General features: G+C 40.9%; 1 protein-coding gene across 1 annotated transcript in view; it reads left to right on the forward strand.

Moving 5' to 3' along the window:
- si (sucrase-isomaltase) overlaps positions 1-20,832 on the forward strand; it is a 60,679-nt gene that overhangs the window by 33,231 nt on the left and 6,616 nt on the right. The window contains exons 24-44 of the mRNA XM_076735047.1: positions 2,009-2,164; positions 2,266-2,472; positions 2,640-2,794; positions 3,042-3,210; positions 5,560-5,656; positions 6,125-6,237; positions 6,570-6,695; positions 8,152-8,280; positions 8,473-8,589; positions 9,090-9,152; positions 9,332-9,448; positions 9,532-9,622; positions 9,743-9,881; positions 10,654-10,787; positions 10,957-10,991; positions 11,558-11,674; positions 16,630-16,778; positions 17,514-17,598; positions 17,754-17,810; positions 18,723-18,847; positions 19,183-19,271. Of these exons, the coding sequence (XP_076591162.1) occupies positions 2,009-2,164; positions 2,266-2,472; positions 2,640-2,794; positions 3,042-3,210; positions 5,560-5,656; positions 6,125-6,237; positions 6,570-6,695; positions 8,152-8,280; positions 8,473-8,589; positions 9,090-9,152; positions 9,332-9,448; positions 9,532-9,622; positions 9,743-9,881; positions 10,654-10,787; positions 10,957-10,991; positions 11,558-11,674; positions 16,630-16,778; positions 17,514-17,598; positions 17,754-17,810; positions 18,723-18,847; positions 19,183-19,271 (2,470 nt within the window). The remainder of the gene's footprint in view (positions 1-2,008; positions 2,165-2,265; positions 2,473-2,639; positions 2,795-3,041; positions 3,211-5,559; positions 5,657-6,124; positions 6,238-6,569; positions 6,696-8,151; positions 8,281-8,472; positions 8,590-9,089; positions 9,153-9,331; positions 9,449-9,531; positions 9,623-9,742; positions 9,882-10,653; positions 10,788-10,956; positions 10,992-11,557; positions 11,675-16,629; positions 16,779-17,513; positions 17,599-17,753; positions 17,811-18,722; positions 18,848-19,182; positions 19,272-20,832) is intronic.

Genomic DNA, 20,832 nt, shown 5'->3' on the forward strand with positions numbered 1-20,832 from the left:
CGTTACCGAAAACACTGATAACGACAGCAATGTAAAATGTCCTCTTACACTATGTGGATGTGTGAAGGCATTTGACTGCACTAATCATTACTTAATTATAAGCCAGTGTCAAAAGAAGTTGGGACTGTGTCAAACGTGAATAGAAACAAAATGTGATGATGTGCAAAACATTGAAATCCCATGTTTAATTGAAAGTATCACAAAGACGACACGTCAAATGTGGAAACTGAGAAATTTCAGATTTTTTTCGAAAATCATGTCCTCATTTAGAATTTGACACCAGCAACATGTTTCAAAATGTTGGGACAGTGGCAACAAAAGACTGGAAAAGTTGTGAAATGCTAAATGAAACCAGCTGGTGGAACATGTCACAAGTTATTGAGGTTAACTGGCAACAGATTAGCAACATGATTGGGTATAAACAGAGGAAACAGACATGATTCTGTCGTGGACATCAATGCATGGGCTCAGGAACACTTCAGAAAACTATCGCCTGTGTATCCACAAATGCAAGCTGAAAATTTAAGATGAACTGAGGCAATGTGGAAAACTTTCCTGTTATAATGTGATAATATGTTCAGTGCTGTGTTTACAGCTTATTCTGCTGCCTCCAAGTGGCCGAAGAATCATTTAGTCCTGCTTTAAAAAATGCCACAGTTGATTTATTTTTTGTAGTTGTAGTTCAATACGTTTATGGTGTTTAATGCGCATCATTAATCACATTTGAGAATGCCAGATTTCATAATTCAACTACAAAGTCATAATATATGAAAAGCATTTTTTCACGTATTTCCACTTTGTCAGGCGTACAGATGCAGGACAGATGTAGGGTGGATGAGTTCTACAGTGGCTACTCTTATAGGCATCTGCCATTTCTTTCAATACGCAGAGGGGTGAAACCATTACTGTGCATTTCAAGGTTAGCCTCTAAGTGTAAGAAATGATAACAATTTATGCTACGTGAGGGTCATAAAAGCTTTGTGTGTGTGTATGTGTGTGTGTTTGACTGCGTAAGGAAGACAGCGAAAGAGTGAGATGACTAAGAGCAATGATCCCACAGTAAGCCAGCAGGGTTATGAGTTTATAAAGTGTCAAGAGGTTCAGTTAAGTAATACTTTTAGGTTCTGCTTTGTCCACGCATGTATATTTGCATGCGCATGTGTGTTTGTGTGTGTGTGTGTGTGTGCTATGCTTGTGTAGATTGTCAAGGACTCTCTGGTCACACAGGCAAGCATGCATTTATCAAATGACTCTCAGCAGTAATCATTTCCTGGGGGTGAAGGGTAAATGTGCTGTTAAACCTAAACTCCTGCTTGTCACGTCCATCAGTCTTTGTATGCCTAGTCGGACTGGGCCTTGAATATAGCTCACAGCCGCCAAACATCATTAGTTCCATATACACTTAAATAGCACAGTACACTCACATTGGCTCTCTGTTTTTATTTTGCTTTTTGACTTCATTACATTAGGCTTTTATAAAAACCATTTCCTGCAAACTTTATAGCCCTACTGCCTGCTATATTTCAGTGTATGTGTAAAATGCCTCCCTTACAGTCGCCGTGCCTATCATGGCCATCATTGATGCCCAATAGATACAATAGATGCACAATACATTTCACACAATAGAATTGTGAAGCATGGTTCCAACATTAAGTGACACAATCAAAAAGGACTGATGAAGATCGGGGAAGTCTACTCACCAGCTGAGGATATATCAGATGGTGACTGCAGTGACTAAGGTGAAAGGGCCTCCCCAAGATTTGTTGTGAGCGTGACTCATAATTCCCGACAGAGGCTGTTGAAACAGCGAGGGAAATTAACAGCTGTGTCTTAATTGATCGCACACGTAACGTCAAGCTCACATTCTGTCTCAAGGAAGCATGTCTGGGCTTACTTCACTCAGAGACAACTTGGGCAGGATGTTCTCACACTAGCATCCTTGGATTTAATATTCCCTGCTTTCTCCCACCTTTCCTCCTCCCTTTCATTTCACCGTATACACACACAGGTTCTAACCATTCAAGGCCTTTCCCTGACTCTGGGGGAGACCTATATAGTGGAGTGGCAAAAAGTCACGATGGAGACTCTGTACAAGCGCATTGACTGCTATCCAGAGGAGGGTGCAACTGAGGCTGACTGCACGGCCAAAGGCTGCCACTGGCAGGTGACACAGATGAGCTTTATTTAATATTTGTTATTATATTAAACTTTTGTTTTTAAACTGCTGTAACATTCTGATATGCTTTTCTTTCTGTCCCCATTTAGCCAGTGTATCCAAGCAATGTTCCATGGTGCTTCTATCCAAGAGACTATGGATACATTGTTAAGGATGAGAATAAAAATGACTCAGGTATGTCAGTAAAAATCTCTCAGAATAAGAAGAACGGGAACTTTCATCTTCCAGGGTCACCAAACATCGCCAATCTCAGTGTTGAGATTCGTTACCTCAGCAGTGACATGCTGCAGTTCAAGGTGTGTGTTTGTTTGTTCATGGTCGTATTGATGCCTTTCTATGACGTTTCTTCTATTTTAAGTGTCCCTCTATGACTGTTTTTTTCTTTATTTCAATGCATCCATCCTGCTTGCCTGCTCAACATAAAAACACAAACTGACATACTTAACCACGCCTCCCTGTCCAGATCTGGGACCCAGCCACTGATCGTTATGAGGTTCCAGTGCCGCTGTCAGTTCCTGATACTCGTGAGACTAATGAGACCAAAAGGCTTTACAGTGTCACAGTTACAAAGGAGCCATTTGGAATCCAGGTCAAAAGGAAAAGCACAGGAACCACAATGTGAGTGTTTCATATCTTTAGGAATGTGACATGATTTTGTAGTTAAGCCTTCTGTGTTTTTTAGAAGTGTCAGTCGAAATTTTGCTAATTAAAATTTATGAAGAATGTTGAAGGCATGCCTGCAGTTCCTACTGGTTTTTATGCTTATTTGTGTCAAACATATTGTGAATAACTCCCTTTGACAATAATTCCCTCTCCCTCTCTCCCTCCATCTCACACTGATTTAATCCTCTGTCACTTTTCTCAGTTGGGACTCCTCTATGCCAGGTTTTACATTCTCAGACATGTTCATCCAAATAAGTACTCGATTGTCAACCGAGTATGTCTACGGCTTTGGAGAGACAGAGCATCCCACCTATAAACATAACTTTGACTATCACACCTGGGGTATGTTCGCCAAGGACCAGCCGCCTGGTGTAAGTATCACGCTACAGCACATGCTGTAAGTTCGCACAGAAGCTCACACACAGCACTGTGCTTGTCAGGTTCCACTGTTATTTCACACAGCTGCTGATGCGTAGCTTACTAGCATATCATCTGTTTGAAGGAATTTTTGAATTGGTACTAATTTCCATGCATGTAACAGAGCACCCTGTACTGCATGTCTAACATCACACCCTCTAGAGACTACAGAGGTGACTTGTAAACAACCTTCCTGCACAGTATGTAAACTTGTCTCTCTCACATTTGTGTCACTTTGATGTGATGCTGCTGATAAGAACGGCGGTTATAGAGTGTCATCATGTTTTCCCTACCGGTGTCAAGGCCAGACAGGATGAGGTTTCCACCTGCATCAGCATTATCAAGCCTAATTGCTGAGCTGTCAAGAAAACTCCACAGGGTTCAGGCTAATGTTATGGGGCCCTTCAGAGAGCAAGGGAATTAGAGTTAGATAAAAAAAAAAAAAAAAAAAGAAAAAGAATGAGAAGGGAAAGAGGATGAAAATTTGCACACACAATATACATACATACATACATATATGTGTGTGTGTGTGTGTGTGTGTGTGTGTATATATATATATATATATATATATATATATATATATATATATTGCAGATAGGGTGACATGGGCTCTGTATTTACACAGTCTTTGATAAACTAATATTAAACCAGTTAAAACCACACTTTAAGTAGGAGTTTGCCACATAAACACATTTTTTGATTCGCTTCATTAAAATTTGGGTATATTCATAGTCAAATTAACACATAGCACTGATTTTACTCATATAATTTAAAGATTAACTACATTTGAAATGATACATAAACCTTTATTGCACTATTAATTGATCTTATCGTATTCTATAATGTTATTGAAGAAGTTATTTTCCTTTACCCAGATGAAGTCTAGTAATTTAATCTTGAGGCCCCAAACAATCTTTTTGAAATCTACGCCACACTATGGGAACAATATGGAGAGTGTGATTGAGAATGTGCAACTGAGAGTGTTAGATATAGGCATAACCCTAACCCTAACCCTAATCCATGAAAGAAAGATATAGTTTGAGGTTTAATGCTTGCTAATTGAGGGAAACTCAGATGCTGTCATCGACTGTGGAGGAGATATCTCCAGCCATTATCCAGGCTGTGTGCCATAAGAATATAAAAGAGAGACACAGAGGGAAAACTGTCCCCGGATGTCATTCTTTGTTAGTGGACGAGCTAATGACCTTTCTCCGTCTTCAGTCAGGCCATCACAACATGTGGCAGGGCCACAAGGACACACACACACACACACACACACACACACACATCGTAAGAATGCACATATCCCTGCAAATCTGACACAGAGCCAGTCCTTAGAGCCGTTATATTACTGTTTAACAACTTCTTATGTACCAGAAGTGCAGAAGACTGATGGAGTGTGACGTGCCCATGAGTTTTCGTTGCAGGACGGTGACATCTGAAAGTGGCAGATCTCCCATCCCCTGCCACCTTTCTATCTGTTCCTCTTAGCACAGACTGTCTTGTTCCATCCTCATCTAAACACTGAAGATAAGAGTGGGACCCTCACAGTGGTTACAGAAGGACTCATAAAGTCCACTCTGAAACTCAAGTCATTCCCACGACAACAACATATTGTTACATATGCATAACTACTGAAGCACACTACTACAGCACGTGCAGCAGATAATCTGCAAACAGTAGATATTAAGGAAAACAATGATAAATGACTGCCTTCAGCCACACAAGCTGATTTAAGACGGGGTTAAGTAGGTGCTGTCAACTATTTCCAAGAAAAGCACAAAAAGCTCTGTTTTCTTGATAATTTGCCAAGCTGACTGTTTAACCACCAAGCTGCAACTTTGTCGTTAATTTTAATGTTCTGTATGTTACGTTCCAGACTTCCTGATTTTGTTATAGCACCCAGTAGCAACTCAAATCCCAAAAAAACATCCCAATTGATGTCTTTCAACTCAGGCCAGAGAGGAATGGCTGCTATCACTACCACAGAAAGTATATGTTTAAATTTATGCTTTCGTCAGAGCCCATTAAGTGCATGGAGAATAGCTGAGGGAATATTTCCACCCTGTGTTTGGGGAATCTGTTGAATGTTGACAGCACTGGAAGCAAGCCCATTGTAGCAGAATTTTTGTCACACCCATAAATACAATGAGAAATGCCTTGTCAGGCATAAAGAAAAATGCTCAAGGAAAATCAAAGTGGCGCACAAGCAAACATTAGTACAAACCACAGAGCAAGCCGATTTTTTAACCAACGTTCACCCATCTCACACTTTTCTCTTTTATTCTCATTCTCTGCTACAGTACAAGAAGAATTGCTATGGAGTGCATCCCTTCTATATGGCCGTTGAGGACACCGCCGATGCTCATGGTGTGCTGCTCCTAAACAGCAATGCCATGGGTGAGAAACACACACACACACACACACACACACACACACACACACGCACACACACACACACACGCACGCATGCATGCATAAAGGCACACACATGCTTGCACATACTGTAAGCCATTCGCAGATGCAACCTACAGTGTGTCATGTAGTGGTCTGGTCTAATTCAGGTGTCTTCATGAAGAAGTGACAGAAGTATTACTTTTCTTTTTATTTATTTATTTTTTTTCTAAGCACTTTTAGATTTGATATTTTCAGAAAGTAGCAATTTTGTAAGAGGCATAATGTATACTGATGTAGAATAAAATGCTTTACATGTCTCCTCCCTTCCTGCACTGCTTGCTTACTCTTTAAGTACTAAAACATGCATGTGCCACACACAGTAAGTGAACACAGACACATACACACGTACATATACACCACTGAACATAAAATGTTAAAAAGACATACATTTCTCATTTGCTTTGTGTCCAGATGTGACTTTCCAGCCTCTTCCATCTTTAACCTACCGAACTGTGGGAGGCATCCTGGATTTCTACATGTTCCTGGGACCTACACCTGAAATGGTGGTGCAAACGTACACTTCAGTAAGTCTTCTTGGACTTCTGGTCTGTTTGTGTGTGTAACTGTGTGCATTTGTGAGTACTTATGCACCTGTGTGTGTGTGTGTGTGTGTGTGTGTGTGTTGTGTGTGTTGTGTGTGTTGTGTGTCTGGCCCTGGGCCGCTGTTGATGGACTGCAGCAGCTGGGAGTTCCTCGCTTCATTGCGCTCTCTCATTTAGCCTATCTAAACACACAAACACACGCACACACAAACAATCAAACAAACACTTTATGGACGCTGTCCTTATTTCCTGCAAAACAACTTTTTTCTGCGCTGAACTGTTTTGACTTCCTTGTTTGTTTTTCTTCTTAACAGGTGATTGGACGACCTGTTCTACCTGCTTATTGGTCCCTTGGGTTCCAGCTCTGTCGCTATGGTTACAACAATCACACGGAGATAGAAGGTCTATACAATGATATGAAGGAAGCGGGTATACCCTATGTAAGTTCCCGGACTTTCTTTTTTTTTTTTAAGATGTCTTGATTCATGATGAGAACAGCAACATGAGTAATACATAAGTAATATGTTAGAAAACATTTGTTTAAGACACAGGTATTAAAAGAAATCAGGCATCACAACTTCATAAATGTGATTAAATTAACAGAGTATTACAGAACGCAATGCCCGTACGACCTACACATCTTATTTAATGACATTACGGCATGTTGGCCTTTGCAAAAAACTGATTTCACTCAATCAAATCTCAACACAAGCAATCATTTTACTGCCCACATCTGAAGAAATGCGATCTGATAGCTTCTTCTTGTCCGCTGTAGGTTATGATATGATTCACTGTATGCAGACAACAACTACACGAAAGTAAATTAGATAAAAGAAGTTATTGGGATGAAGGAGGACGGAGACATTGACTTTGTGGATTGCATCGGGCATGTCCACTTCAACTTAATGCAATATGACCTCTAATTTCATTTGAGATCCATTGCATTATAGCTTTCACAGCCTCTAGACATTTCCAGCTTGTATCAGAACCAGTAAATCTCTCTGACAGTCACATCAGAGGTTCACATTTGAATAACAGGTTCACCAAACAGTGTTAGGACCCAAGCATGCTCCAGACGAAAAAGCGAAATTAATCTGCGAGAGCTTCCTGTTTGACCACGGCAAGATGCTCAATGTGGAAGCAGGCCAGAATCCCATCTTCTTCACTATGCAGAGCAGAACATAAAAATTTCCATCGATAATCAAGCGATCCCCAGATAATGCTCTCACAAAGCCCTAACCTGCAAGGAGCTGATGTCAGCCAAAAAGAATCCTGCATCATTAACTGGAATGAAAGAAAATGCATCTACTTACAAAGACTACACATCAGCTACCTCTAAAGACTAACCAGCCTTAAACTGCCAGAAACATGCCAGGCAACCAAAGCAGAGGAAGTTGTGTTCTCATTGTAAGAAATAACAGCCAGCGAAACCCTCACTTCTCCCATATCTCAGGTGTTGCACACCATAGGTCAAGACAAACTTTGGAGATTTTCATAACTATTAGTTGGAATCCCAACATTTGTTGCAAAATGTGCAGTTCTTTTCTGATTCCATAAATTATTATTTCTTTTCTTCTTTTTTTTTTTTTAATTTTTCACAGCAGTCATTCATTAATTCAGATTTTAATTAAATTCACATAGTGTACCCGCTCTACACTAGCTATAAAGTTCTGGCAGCTGTATATGCAGCAAACAGTTGCCCAAAGACTAAAGACTCTTACTGTGAATTCCTCATGCTGGTAACACAAAACAGGAGACCTGAATTGAATGCAGGAGGATATTGCTGTTTAAACTGCTGCTATATGTTGTTTTTATTCCTGTCTGGCTGTGACATTTGTAATTAAACAAAGTCAGTGTAACTTCAGTTAATCTGAACTTGACTGGTGTCCTCTGCAGGATGTGCAGTACGCAGACATCGACTACATGGAACGCCAGCTTGACTTTGTCCTGGACCCGGAGTTTAAAGGACTGCCTGAAATGGTTGATAAGATGAGGGCAGAGGGCATGAGGTTCATCTTTATTCTGGTAATGCCTTTATGTCTTAAACTCACATGATTGGGCACTCAAAGATCAGCAATCATAGAGAAGTTGTAAATATTATGTAGAGACATTAAATATGTCTAAAGCTTATATATGTGAAAGCTGAATGTTAAATTAATTAATCACTATCCACTTTCTGCTACTAAATACTAAGAATGCTGTGCATTATAATTGCAGGATCCAGCCATCTCAGGCAATGAGACAGATTATTACCCTGCCTTTGAGAGAGGAAAGGCAGCGGATATCTTCATCAAATGGCCCAAAAACATCAGTGATGAAATTGTGTGGGGGAAGGTAAGAGGGAATGAATGGCAAAACAAAAAGTGGGAAAATACACGAGCATTTATTCATACAGAATGAGGATGTCAGGTTCGGTCCATTTTGCTTTTGCTAGCCCGGCACCCATTAATCGGTAACTAACTGGTTGATTTTGTGCTGAGGAGCACGCTGGACTGCATCTCCTAGTCAGCACTGATTTAGTGACAGGTCACTGTTATGCAGCTTTTGTTTGTGAGAGCTGACCCACAGTCTGTGGTACAGTGTAGTACTACTGCTGCTACTAAACTGAAGAGCACCATCACACAATTTACATTTGACCTTGGTGCCTTTCTGGAGGAAATGTTCCCACACTGAGCTTCATGTCGCATACTAGCACATGTGTAACTGGTTAACCGATTAATGGTGATTGGTTGAGATCCCTAACACAGAGGGATTGAAACCAACAGACAGAACAATGGATTTTGCATCTTGTGTTGCTATGATTATTAATCTTTCTCTTTCTTTTTTTTTTCCAGGTCTGGCCAGATTACCCCAATGTCACAGTAAATGACTCCATGGACTGGGATTACCAAGTAGAGGTACAATATTTTCTGAATTCACCACACTGACACACCACTTCCTAGCTTCCAGCACACCATCTAACAGACCAGATCTGAAATTGCTCCTTGTACCATAATTAAGGAAATATAGAAACAATTAAAATGCATGAGAGTTTTCAGCATTTCATTTCCTGATCATTTGGCCGTCTTATTTCCAGAACTACAGGGCGTATGCAGCATTCCCCGACTTCTTCCGCAATGAAACAGCAACGTGGTGGAAACAACAAATCCAGGACTTCTATGTGAACACCACAAAGTTTGATGGCATCTGGATTGTGAGTAACCTGAAACAAATACAATTTATAGAGTGATGTTATTACCTCATTCTGCCTGACTTTCTTTTCTCTTTCACCTGTAGGACATGAATGAGCCTGCTAGTTTTGTCCACGGAACAGTTGGAGGGAAATGTTTAGGTGAACAAATTCTAGAGAACCCTCCTTATATGCCAAGTAAGAAACACAATCCTATATTTTGTTCTCCTCGTGTTGTAATTGGATTATTAAATTATGATGCTAACATCAGGAGTATGCCTTCAAAGGATTCTATGTGTGTTTGTGCCCTTCCAAAAGAACTGGATTCCAGAGAACTTGGCTTAAACCATAAGACTCTGTGCATGAGCAGCGAGCAGATACTCAGTGATGGAAAGAAAGTCAGACACTACGATGTGCACAACCTCTATGGCTGGTCCCACACCAAGCCAACCTACGAGTAAGTGAATATGTCCATATACAGTATTTGTGTGTTTTACATGTCCGCTTGTGTGCATGCATGTCTTTTTGCATGTCAACTTCTAGATTATTGTTGTGCAAAGATGACAAGTGAACAGGTTTTAATTTATTTTAGTGCTATTTTAAACACAGCAAACAGGACACACTGTCTGCCAGATGTGAATGATTCCAAAGAAATCTGTTTGTGATTTGTGATTGCTTACTGGACCAGACTACATTTGGAAGTAAACAAATTATCATGATAATCTAAATCCTACATAAGACAGGAAAATTACTTGGGTGAAGAGAAAAGAGAGAACAGAGAAGAGAGAAGAGGAAGAGCAGGAACTATCACTGCAAACACATTTAGGAAGAAAATGCAGCCGCAGGAGATGCATAACTGATATCTTCCAGCTATCCACAGAAATACAATCTCATCAAATCTTTATGATAATAATCACCAATTTGAAACTATAGTGGTCCTTGTGGTGACATTTTCACAGGGAGGCCAGATTGCTGCGTTAGCTACAGAGAAGCCCAGGGATGCTCGGCACCAGTGGGCATTGAGCCCAAGTGCTTTAGCTCAGGACTTGTTTTTATTTTAGCACTTAGCTGAATTTAACAATCCCAGTTAATTTTCTAATTCTCTTCTAAAATGAATGTGCTTTAAGGGGGAGTAGACACTTTTGCATTCTACTTGTTGGTAATTTATGTATGTCTTTGTCTTATATTTCCATGTCAAACAAATCTCTAACTCTCCCTTCTCTGTGCAGCGCCCTGCTGGAAGTGACCGGTAAAAGAGGCATAGTGGTGACGAGGTCCACTTACCCCTCCAGTGGACAATGGGCTGGACACTGGCTCGGAGACAACTCTGCCCAATGGGACCAACTATCCAAATCCATTATAGGTACATATAGACATACTGTATGCTGTAAATACTCTTTGGGATAAAACTTGGTTCTCTTATGTAGTCGGACAATAATGGGTCTTGCACACATGTTTGCCAACAGTGCAACATATAAAAGAAAAAGGAATATTTTATTTGGCATAACAGGCTATTTTCTTTTGCTCTACAGGCATGATGGAGTTCAGTCTGTTTGGCATCTCTTACGTAAGTTTCATCATCTGATCTCGGTTTTGACAAGACGTAATCTTATTGATGTGACCTTGTCGTCTCTAAGTAGATTACAGCGGCCTGAGTGATGTTATTTTGTTTGCTAGACCCTTTGATCAAAGGGCATCTTGAGATATAATGTGAAGCATGTTGTTACAAGTCTCACCCCAACCAAGAGACCCAGTGCTAGTCCATCATGACCTATGGAAACTTACTGTTAATCTTTGTCTTTGTGTCTCTTCTCTCCCTCTCATGCTGCCCTTCTGTGGTCTCTCACCTCCTCAGTGCATCTAACAATAACTAGAATTGGACACATTATCAATGCCTGTATGGTAAATCATTTGCATGTCCCCAGCCGAGCCAAAGGGTCAGATACAGAACATCCCTCACTTGTGCAGTGTCTTGCTCAAGGGCACCTCAGAAACATGATACTTGCAACAAAAGCAGTGTGACCCTGGTCCTGTAGTGCCCATCTCTCTGTCCATCTCCTGTCCCCTCACACACACACACACACAGACATTTACGCTGACACTGCTGTCACTGTTTGTCTGTCTCTTTTTCAGACCGGGGCAGACATATGTGGGTTCTTTAATGATGCTGAGTATGAGATGTGTCTTCGCTGGATGCAGCTGGGTGCCTTCTATCCATATTCACGCAACCACAACGGCAAGGGTAATCGGGTGAGTGGAGAAAAGCATTCACATAGACATGCACTGGGCTGCAAACCCAATCAAATTCAGCCTCTTGCTCATTTTTGCTCTTATTTGTGGTTCTTTGTTTCATGCTGATGGCCAACTAGGAGCCATAAGTCAACCACTGTTACATCTGCATTCAAACTAACTTGACTTGAACTCAAAGAAATCATCAAAATGATGTCAAATCTGTGTAACCACCAATGTTGGATAGGGTTTAATGCAATGCTGCAAGTTGAGATGATATTTTTAGGGAATTTATTCACATCTACAAACATCTGCAGTTGCACCGAAAAGTTCCTCAAACTACAGAAACAACATATTGAAATGGCTGCATGCTCAGATGTTTAGAGCCACACCACCGCATAACCTCAGGTCAAAATTAAAATAGCCATACTCCCCCTGTAACTACTCGGACATATTCAAAGAAGTAGTGATGTGAGAATAATCAACTGAAAAACAGAGGATGAGATTACATGGTTATGGATGACTGTATATTGCTGCCATTACCAAGATAGTGGAATCGTTCTACCAATTATCTAATGAACTGGAAAGGATATCACCAGATAACGGTACATGAATGAAGAGTGTTTTCCCAATAATCATTCAAAATTCTGTATTTACAATTTAACTAAATTTTTATGGAAAAAGTGATACATTATATTCTCAGTTGAAGCTCTGCAGAAGGACACTATGAGAGCTGATTTCACTGTTCATAAATGATACCAAGCTAGCAGGTTCTTGTGCTCTGAAAACAGGGAGTCAAGTTGTGTGAATTTATATATATATATATGTTTAACAGCACTTCTTTTGTTTGCAAGAAAATGCTCCTTTCTCTCCCCGTCTCTCTCTTAATCTGCGGCTGACATACACAAACACACAAAAAGATAGACCTGTTTGGTGGTGTAGTGTCAGTGGCATTCATTCTAGCGGTGACCTTTAAGAGCGTTGGAACACATCTGAGAAATCCAATAACACCCGTCCGGAGATCGATCCCACCGGGCGAACTTTCCCTGCACTGGAGTCTGCAATACTAGACAGGACACAGATGTGTGTGTGCTTGTGGGCGTTGTGTGTGTCAGTGTCTGTGCTTTTTAACGGCATGGAATGGGGATATAATTGAATTCTCAAGGTGATCTGGGCACCACTGCACACCACCTAACCTCCACTCCACACACACACACACACACACACACACACACACACACACACACACCCCATGATTCCAATCATTTAATAATGGCTTGCAAATGGGTGTTTAAACATGGAGAAAATTGACAGAAAAAACACACACGGCAGGAGAGGGGGTGGCACAGAATGACAGTCTGAGAGAAAAAGGTATGAGGGATAGAGAGAGAATTAGTGGGAGAACAGTAAATGCATCTACCCAGATAGGAGGAAAAAGAACAGAGGGATCGGGAAGTGAAATACTGACAAGCAAATACAGATAAAGGAACAAGGAGGGCAAGAGAGGTTCATAGGCTATGAGACAGAGAAAGAGGAAGAAATGATGAAGGATCAAATTGGCGGAGAATAAAACAAGATGGCAATTTAGCAAGTTAAATGGTGGTGACACGGGGTAGCGATAAGGATGTGATAACTGGGATGAGGCTGAATAAACAATTTGCCAATTTTGAAACACCTGCGATCAAGTCAGAAAAGGGATGTGAGAGAGGAGGGGTGCTCGCTGAAGGGGGGGGCAGAAACCAGGTCTTGGAGATGGGAAAAAAGGGAATCAAGGTCAGCTATTTATGTAGTCTACTGTAAAAACTGTGTTATTTTTCCAGTCAGCCATATAAAATCCCCAATCATCAGACAGTTAGTGACTGTAACCTCCAGTCTGCTTAACAAGGCGTTTGACAACAAAGTATTAACAGCACACACCAGGCCGGAGGGTACACAAGGTCAGAGACAGTGGAGAGAGAAAGAGAGAGGAGAGTTTTTGCAGAGTCATTCCCAGAGCTCTGTCACGCCTAGTGTCTCTTTGCCCTCAAACAACTTTCAGTTGACCTTGAGATATTTTCACTGCACCAGCAATACACTGCAGTGTCCGCACACATATCAGAACAATGCAAAATTAATTAAACAAGATATATTCTCCGCCAATAGTTGTTTCAGCAGCGTCGTCATATTCGAGTCATGTATATTGTTATTCACCCCAAAGGGACGTATTCTTTGTCTAAATATATTTCCTTTTATGAAGTGAGCTCTGCAATGCAAAACAGAAACTCAAAAGGTTTATGAGATGGGGCGAGGGAGTAGATTCCAGACAGATAAATGAAGAGAAAGACCAAGTAGAGGAGAGGAAAGATGAGAAGGGCTGACACAGCCAGATAACCTCATTTTTCCTTCAGGCGTGCGAGTATGCACGCGCATGCACGCACATACATATCTGTCGACAATCAGTGTGTGTCACAAGGCCTCTTGCTACCTATAAATGTGGCCATAAATTAGGTGAATTCATAAGATGGATTCTTTGTCTGCTTCTCAGTCTTCAGCACTCCCTGCTCTCATCTCTTCATCAATCCCTCTTCAGGATTTCTGCAGATGAAAAGTCTACCTTGAGGGCCCAACAGACAGTGGTATAACTGTCAAGTCAGGCAAGATTTGTGAGACTAAATGTTAAAAAGTATGAAGCAAGTTTTCTGGGACATTATCCTGTTGGTGACTGTCCAGCTTTTCACAAAATTGAGTAGACTGCCTTGATTGAATGCCAGGTGAGGAACACAGTGCTAAACTGAGTGTAAGCTCTTTGTTGGACTTCGTCAGCTGCCTGAACACATTCTCATGTTTTGCTTGTGCACTCGCTGCCAACGAAGGTTCTAAAACTTTGGGGACAGTCTTTTCAGTTCAGTGGTATCTCAGGCATGCCTGAGATAATTGGGATTGCACAGCATTATCTTGATTTAGTGAGACATAATGGGAAAGAATAGCCACATAGCTAGCCTTAGTTGGACTGAAGCCAGGTCTGTGCTAGATACCAAATATGAAACCTGCTAATCACAAACAGAAATCTGTACACTTGTTTGATAGTTGAAATTTTACCATAGCCAGTAGCTGTCAGGATGCTAGCTTGACGACACTTGTCTATCGGTGGTCACCTGCTTCTGATCAAAAACAATCTGGTCTCTGCAGAGATAATGTGTTTTTTCTTGCCATGTCAGAATAGCATTGCAACCTCTGTACTGCATATTTATGAGTTTTCACAAGGTCAGAATGTCTCCATAATGCATTGTCTTTCACCAAATAATTTGGGATTTTAAGAAGCTCCCAGTGAGCAAGTTTCTTTTTTCCACCAAGCACTGATTACTAGCTGGCCAGGCTAATTCAATGCTACATTCTGTCTCTCGTCCTACTTCCCACCAGGCACAGCGTATGTACTTAAAAGAAATGGCACACATAATTGGAATTGAGATCAGAAAAGGATAATAGATGTCTTCATAAATTACATTTAAAAAAACCTGGAGCTTTATGCAACAAAACCACCTAAAACTTGCACCCAAAACCTGAACCTTTAAATGGACTCTTGTGGTTCAGGTTGGGTCATCTTATGCTCTCTAGTTCAGATCCATTTGATCAGTCTCTCTCTTTCTATCTCTTTCTTATGCACACCTACTTGCAACTTACCATGGTAATTACTTCCCGGTGAACACATCGGATTGTAATGCATGAGGGTGCAAAAGGACAGTTACCAAAAAGGGAGGCAGGTAGAACTCCTGGGTTTCCAGATAATTACAATCTTGTAAATTTCCTCAGAAAATTAAATGATAATCTGGTAAACTCCTTAGGTCATAAGCTAATGGAAATATTCTGTATTCAATCATGTGCTGTTAGGCCTGTACTTAGTAACCACTGGGCTACAGTTAATAACTATTATCAAATCTGACCCAGCTAAATTGCAGCTGAAGAAAATGTCTGTCATTTTATTGGTCTCTGTGGTGAATTTTATGATACTATCTAGTGATTTTCCTTTCTTAAATTGAAAGATAGGAGACATACAGTACACACAGATTCACACTTCACTGTGTAACAAACTAAAGGAAGGGCCCAAGCACATGCACACACGCACACACAATCATTTGCAAATGCAGCACGCACCAAGACACACACATGGGATCATAGGGAAGAGCATATGGTGATGACACGCTTCAGATGAAAATCTTCATGATCCTCAGTATGTGAGGGTATAGGTTTGAGTGTGTGTGTGTGTGTCTGTGTGTCTGTGTACCTGACCAGGCTGATTATTGCCCTCAATACAGTTCCAGAAAATGAGCTAATACATGTAGATTGGCCCATATTTACAGAATGACAGTACACTGTGTCCTCTTTTTCTGTCCTTGTCTTTTAAGGGGACACTTGTTGCCAATTACAATGAAGTAAATGTCAGTACAGTGTGGGACAGAATAGTTTGGGCACCATTTATCAGCATGAATGCACACAGGCCATTGGAATTTAGCTTACTATAAACTAGCTAGTGTTGTAGTCAGTCAGTCACTCTTCATGAAGCTATTCATTTACAGTAGTGTGTATGGGGCATTTAAAGAGTTTTAAACCCAAGAGCAAAACTGTGGATGGATAAAGCAGGTTACAGCTTGTTTAAATAGCAGAGACAGCATTTTTAGCCAGCTAGCAGGAGCTAACAGTCACTTAATTAGCTTGCGAGGTAAAGCTGATCAAATCTGGCAGCGACAAATGTCATTCCAGACAGAAAAATCGATGGTCGCTATCATTGTTACGTGCGAGAACAGAAATCTCGTAGCAAGAGTAACCAGGGGGTGGAGCTCAGCAAATGGTCAATCATGGGCAAAAATGTAAGCAACAAGTTCCCAATGGCAAAAACCAAAAACTCTCTTTCAACACACATCTATTAGAATTTTTCATTCCTCTTATTTTTTTCCATTAACTTGTCATTAATTATTACTTTTACATTCTTTTTCCATCAGAGACAAGATCCTGTTTCTTGGAATTCCACCTTCTCTGAAGCATCCCGGAAAGTCCTGAACATTCGTTACACCCTCCTGCCCTACCTGTACACACTGATGTATGAGGCTCACGCCAAAGGAAGCACAGTTGTCAGACCCCTCTTGCACGAGTAAGCACAGACCACACAAGCCACACGGGTCTTATCTTTTCTGCCAATGTCATGGCTAAAGCATTACACGCAATCACATAATCACATCATTTAGTTGGTACCAAGATGGATCATTTCTCCTCATTTGTTGCCAAGATACCCTGATTCTCTGCTACATTGCTTGTCATTGGTATGCAGAATAGCGCCTGTGGTGGTGGCTAGACTAAAAAACTATTTAGGTAGAGCTTTTATTTAAGTGCTCCACCACATTTTTATCCTTGGTCTGTTTCAGTACCCAACTAATTTTCAACCAGTTGTCAAAAAAAAAAACCCTCAAAAGCCTCCCTTGTTAGCTATTGCTCATTTGAATAACTTGACAGGCTGAGAAAAATTAGAAGTGTCTTACCTGCCACAACCGCTGCCATTCAGAATGCCTTGAGCAAGGCACGTTCTGCTTTGATTCCAGTGAGACTGTTTCGAGGCCTGTGTCCATACCTGGCAACGCCCATATGTGAATGTGTGGAACTGTATGCAAAAAAAAAAACAAAAAAAAAACATATTTATTCATTTTAAGAGACTCTTCGAATGTCACAGATGACATTTCAGGAGCTGGCAGGGTCATTTGGCTTGCGTCTTCAAACCACTGGATTCTGAATGAGTGTGTGAACGGTCGTCTGGGTTGAGGACAAAGGAGGGAGTGTTAGGAAAGTTTTTTTTTCAGTCAGGCTTAATGACATCTGTGCTGGTTTGTCCCAGGTTTGTGGAAGACAAAAGAACATGGAACATCTACAAGCAATTCCTCTGGGGACCTGCTCTACTCATCACCCCAGCTCTTGAACCGGTATGTTTTTGTTTTAATCTGTGTCATTATGCAATAATAAGCACATCACGGATGCAGCTTTTCAGTCACCTCAGGTATACTTGTCTCCTTTGCCATTATTTCTGTATGATTTGGTTGTACTTGTTCTTTTAATTAACTGACTTTGTAATTGACAGGGAGTCAAGCATGTGCAGGGCTATTTCCCTAATGCACGCTGGTACAACTACTACACGGTAAGTCTGTAACAACCAGAAAACAATTGAAAAGACTGAATCCAAAGCCTCCCCTATTTTGTCTAATGCGTCACAGAAATGCTGCCAATGAAAATGTACCTACACAGTCAAGCACGACTCTGGTGCAACAACGGAGCGCATAATGCCAAAAAACAATTACAGTGTCTATTATTGAAAGAGGTAACCACATCTGACTGGCTGATTAGTGAATGCATAATGTGGAAGCATTTTGATAATATTCCTCACATCTGTGTATCATATCTTATGCTGAAGACGCAAAGTACTGCCTCTATGAGATGCAAATTAGTTTTCACAAAAGCAAATATGTAGTCAGACAAAGACAAAAAAGAGAGACTGAAACCGCAACTACAACAGAAACCCAAATGACAGTATTAACAACAGACATCTTTGACAACATCATTAAGGAGTTGCAGCTCAACAACTGCAGAAGGCGCCTTGATGACAAAAACAAACATCCTATCGCTCTGTCTCCTTCTAGCTAGGGGACTCCCCATCTGTTAGACAGCATCATAAAGCCAAATAAAATATGAGAACTAACAGCATAAATTTGGGCATGAGATGGTGAAGAGGAGTGGTTACCTTCATTAAACTTATTCTCTCAACAACCAGAGAGGGGCAAGCTGTTAGAGAATGGACTAAGGACAAAGTGGAAAATGCTGTAGAAAAAAAAGTTGTTGTTGTTTTTTTTTTTTTTTTGGCTTGTAATAAATTACCGAATAGTTTCAGATGAAACCTTTATAGATGTCACATATTTAACTGCATGCTTTGTGATTTAATGGCGCGCAAATACCAATTTCCCACAAAGGAATTATTGAATAAAATGAATCAAAGTTTAACTACCCATAGTATTTCCAGTTATTTAATAGTATGGAATTATTGCGTTTTCATTAGGCTGAAGATATTGGATTGCATGGCGTAACTCGTAGGATAGTCACACCCCTGGACCATATCAACCTTCATGTCAGAGGGGGATATATCTTACCCTGGCAGAAACCAGAGAACAACACAATGCACAGGTAAGTGCACACACATTGTGACTGACACACCATGGCAGCTCACAGCTTCAGGTCAGCACTGCGTGTGTTCATTGTGAAGTGTCTGAGTGTTTCAAAGACTCTGCCATATATGACCGACACTCAAAAAAGGCATGGCATCTATGATTGTTGGTGTGTTCAAGAAAGAAGCAGCGAGAATGAAAGAGACACTTGGAGGGTGATATGTGTTCCACCAGCAGTGAGATCAGGTGGATGCCCCCAGCAGGAATGTTAATGTATTTATCCTCAGCAGCAGGTATAAATAGAGGTTGTCCTTTAGCAATATGCTATAACCCTCTCTACACTTTCTGTTTCAGTCGGAAGAATCCTTTAGGACTGATCGTTGCCCTGAGCGACAAGGGCACGGCTCAAGGATCGCTCTTCTGGGACGATGGAGAAGGAATAGGTAAGTCAAAGGATCACCCTTGAACACTCATAGGCCCACACACACACACAATAGTGCATCATTTAATGTTTTTACATTTGTTTTTATGGACTGATTCTTCCTGTCAGTTAGTGCAGGTAATTTCCTTTAGCTGCTAAAAGGTCATATATTAATGATAAGAAATGAAACTATCAGGGAGGATAGATGGGTGAAAATCATAGATGGCAGACAGAATGTCATGGGCACCAATTTCAATGCATATTTGGTTATCAGCCACACTAGCAGCATATCTCTATGGAGGACAACATCCGTCTGTCTTGGCACTTCAGTCCAAACTGGTTTATGTCAAAAACTACTGGATGGATTGCACTGGCATTTAGTGCTCACCCTCAATAAATGAGGGATAATAATTGTAATGACTTTGTTAACCTTCATGTAGTGCCATCATCAGGTCAACATTTAGTCACACTTTATATTAAGGTGCACATATTCACCATTAAATAGTCACTTATTAACATACATATTAGTAGCATATTGGTTTTTATTATTAATGCCTTATTCGGGGGCTAATGACATCCTGATAACCCCCGACTGTGCTTTGTGTTTATTGCTAATCAGCAAACGTTAGCATACCTGCTTAATATGAGCATGATAGCGTTGTCATTGTGAGCATGTAAACATGCTTATGTTCGCATTTAGCTCCACCAGACGAAAAAGATGTCACATGAGGCGATTTAGTGATGGAAATTCCAGCATTGAAGCTTAAATGGCATCAGGCAGAATTTTTAAAGTGAGGAAATGCCGATCCAGAGGAGCGCCTTCACCCCAGCATGTCTGAAATCCATGTACAGTACGAGAAAGCATATGGAGTTATTTTTACTGAATATGAATTTCTTTGTAGATTTTATCAGACAGACGCACACAACTACAATATGGTCTCTCTACACTTTCTCACTCGTTCACACACACACACACACACACACACACACACACACACACACACACACACACACACACAAACAGAATCAATCTCTGAAGTGCTTTTGTGAGAAGATGCACTCCTCTGCGAAAGGCATGTTTGTGTTGGGACAAAGAAGAGAGGGGGAGATAAAGAGAGAACGAGGGATGACAGAGAAGGGGAGTGACAGAAACTATTACAGTAATTCCCCGTGTCGCTGCCTGGAGATATGCTCTCCATCACTCCTCTTTTATCTGCTCGCTCGCTCCTCTCTTCTGCGTCTCCCCGTCTGTCTGCAGCGTAGCCTCCCTATGTCTTTCTTGTTTGCTTTGCCTCTCGCTATGGCGCCTGCTTACCTGTACTATCTGCTTTTCTCGAGTTCTGCATGTTTGAGTTTCACTTCAGAGAGTTTAGCTGCTCACTCCGCTGTCAGTCAGACTGACTCATCAGTTATTGCCTCATGCATTCAACCAGTCCGATGTTCAGCTCTATTATTTTCTGCTTTAATCAACCAGTGAAAAGTTGAGGTAATAGTGTGTGAGGAGTCAATGTGTTGATCAATCTATCAATCAGTAATGTACGATATTAACCTGTGGTGGAATGCCGCTGGTACATTTACTCAAG

This window comes from Chaetodon auriga, chromosome 7, assembly GCF_051107435.1.
Source record: "Chaetodon auriga isolate fChaAug3 chromosome 7, fChaAug3.hap1, whole genome shotgun sequence".
Lineage (NCBI taxonomy): Eukaryota > Metazoa > Chordata > Actinopteri > Chaetodontiformes > Chaetodontidae > Chaetodon > Chaetodon auriga.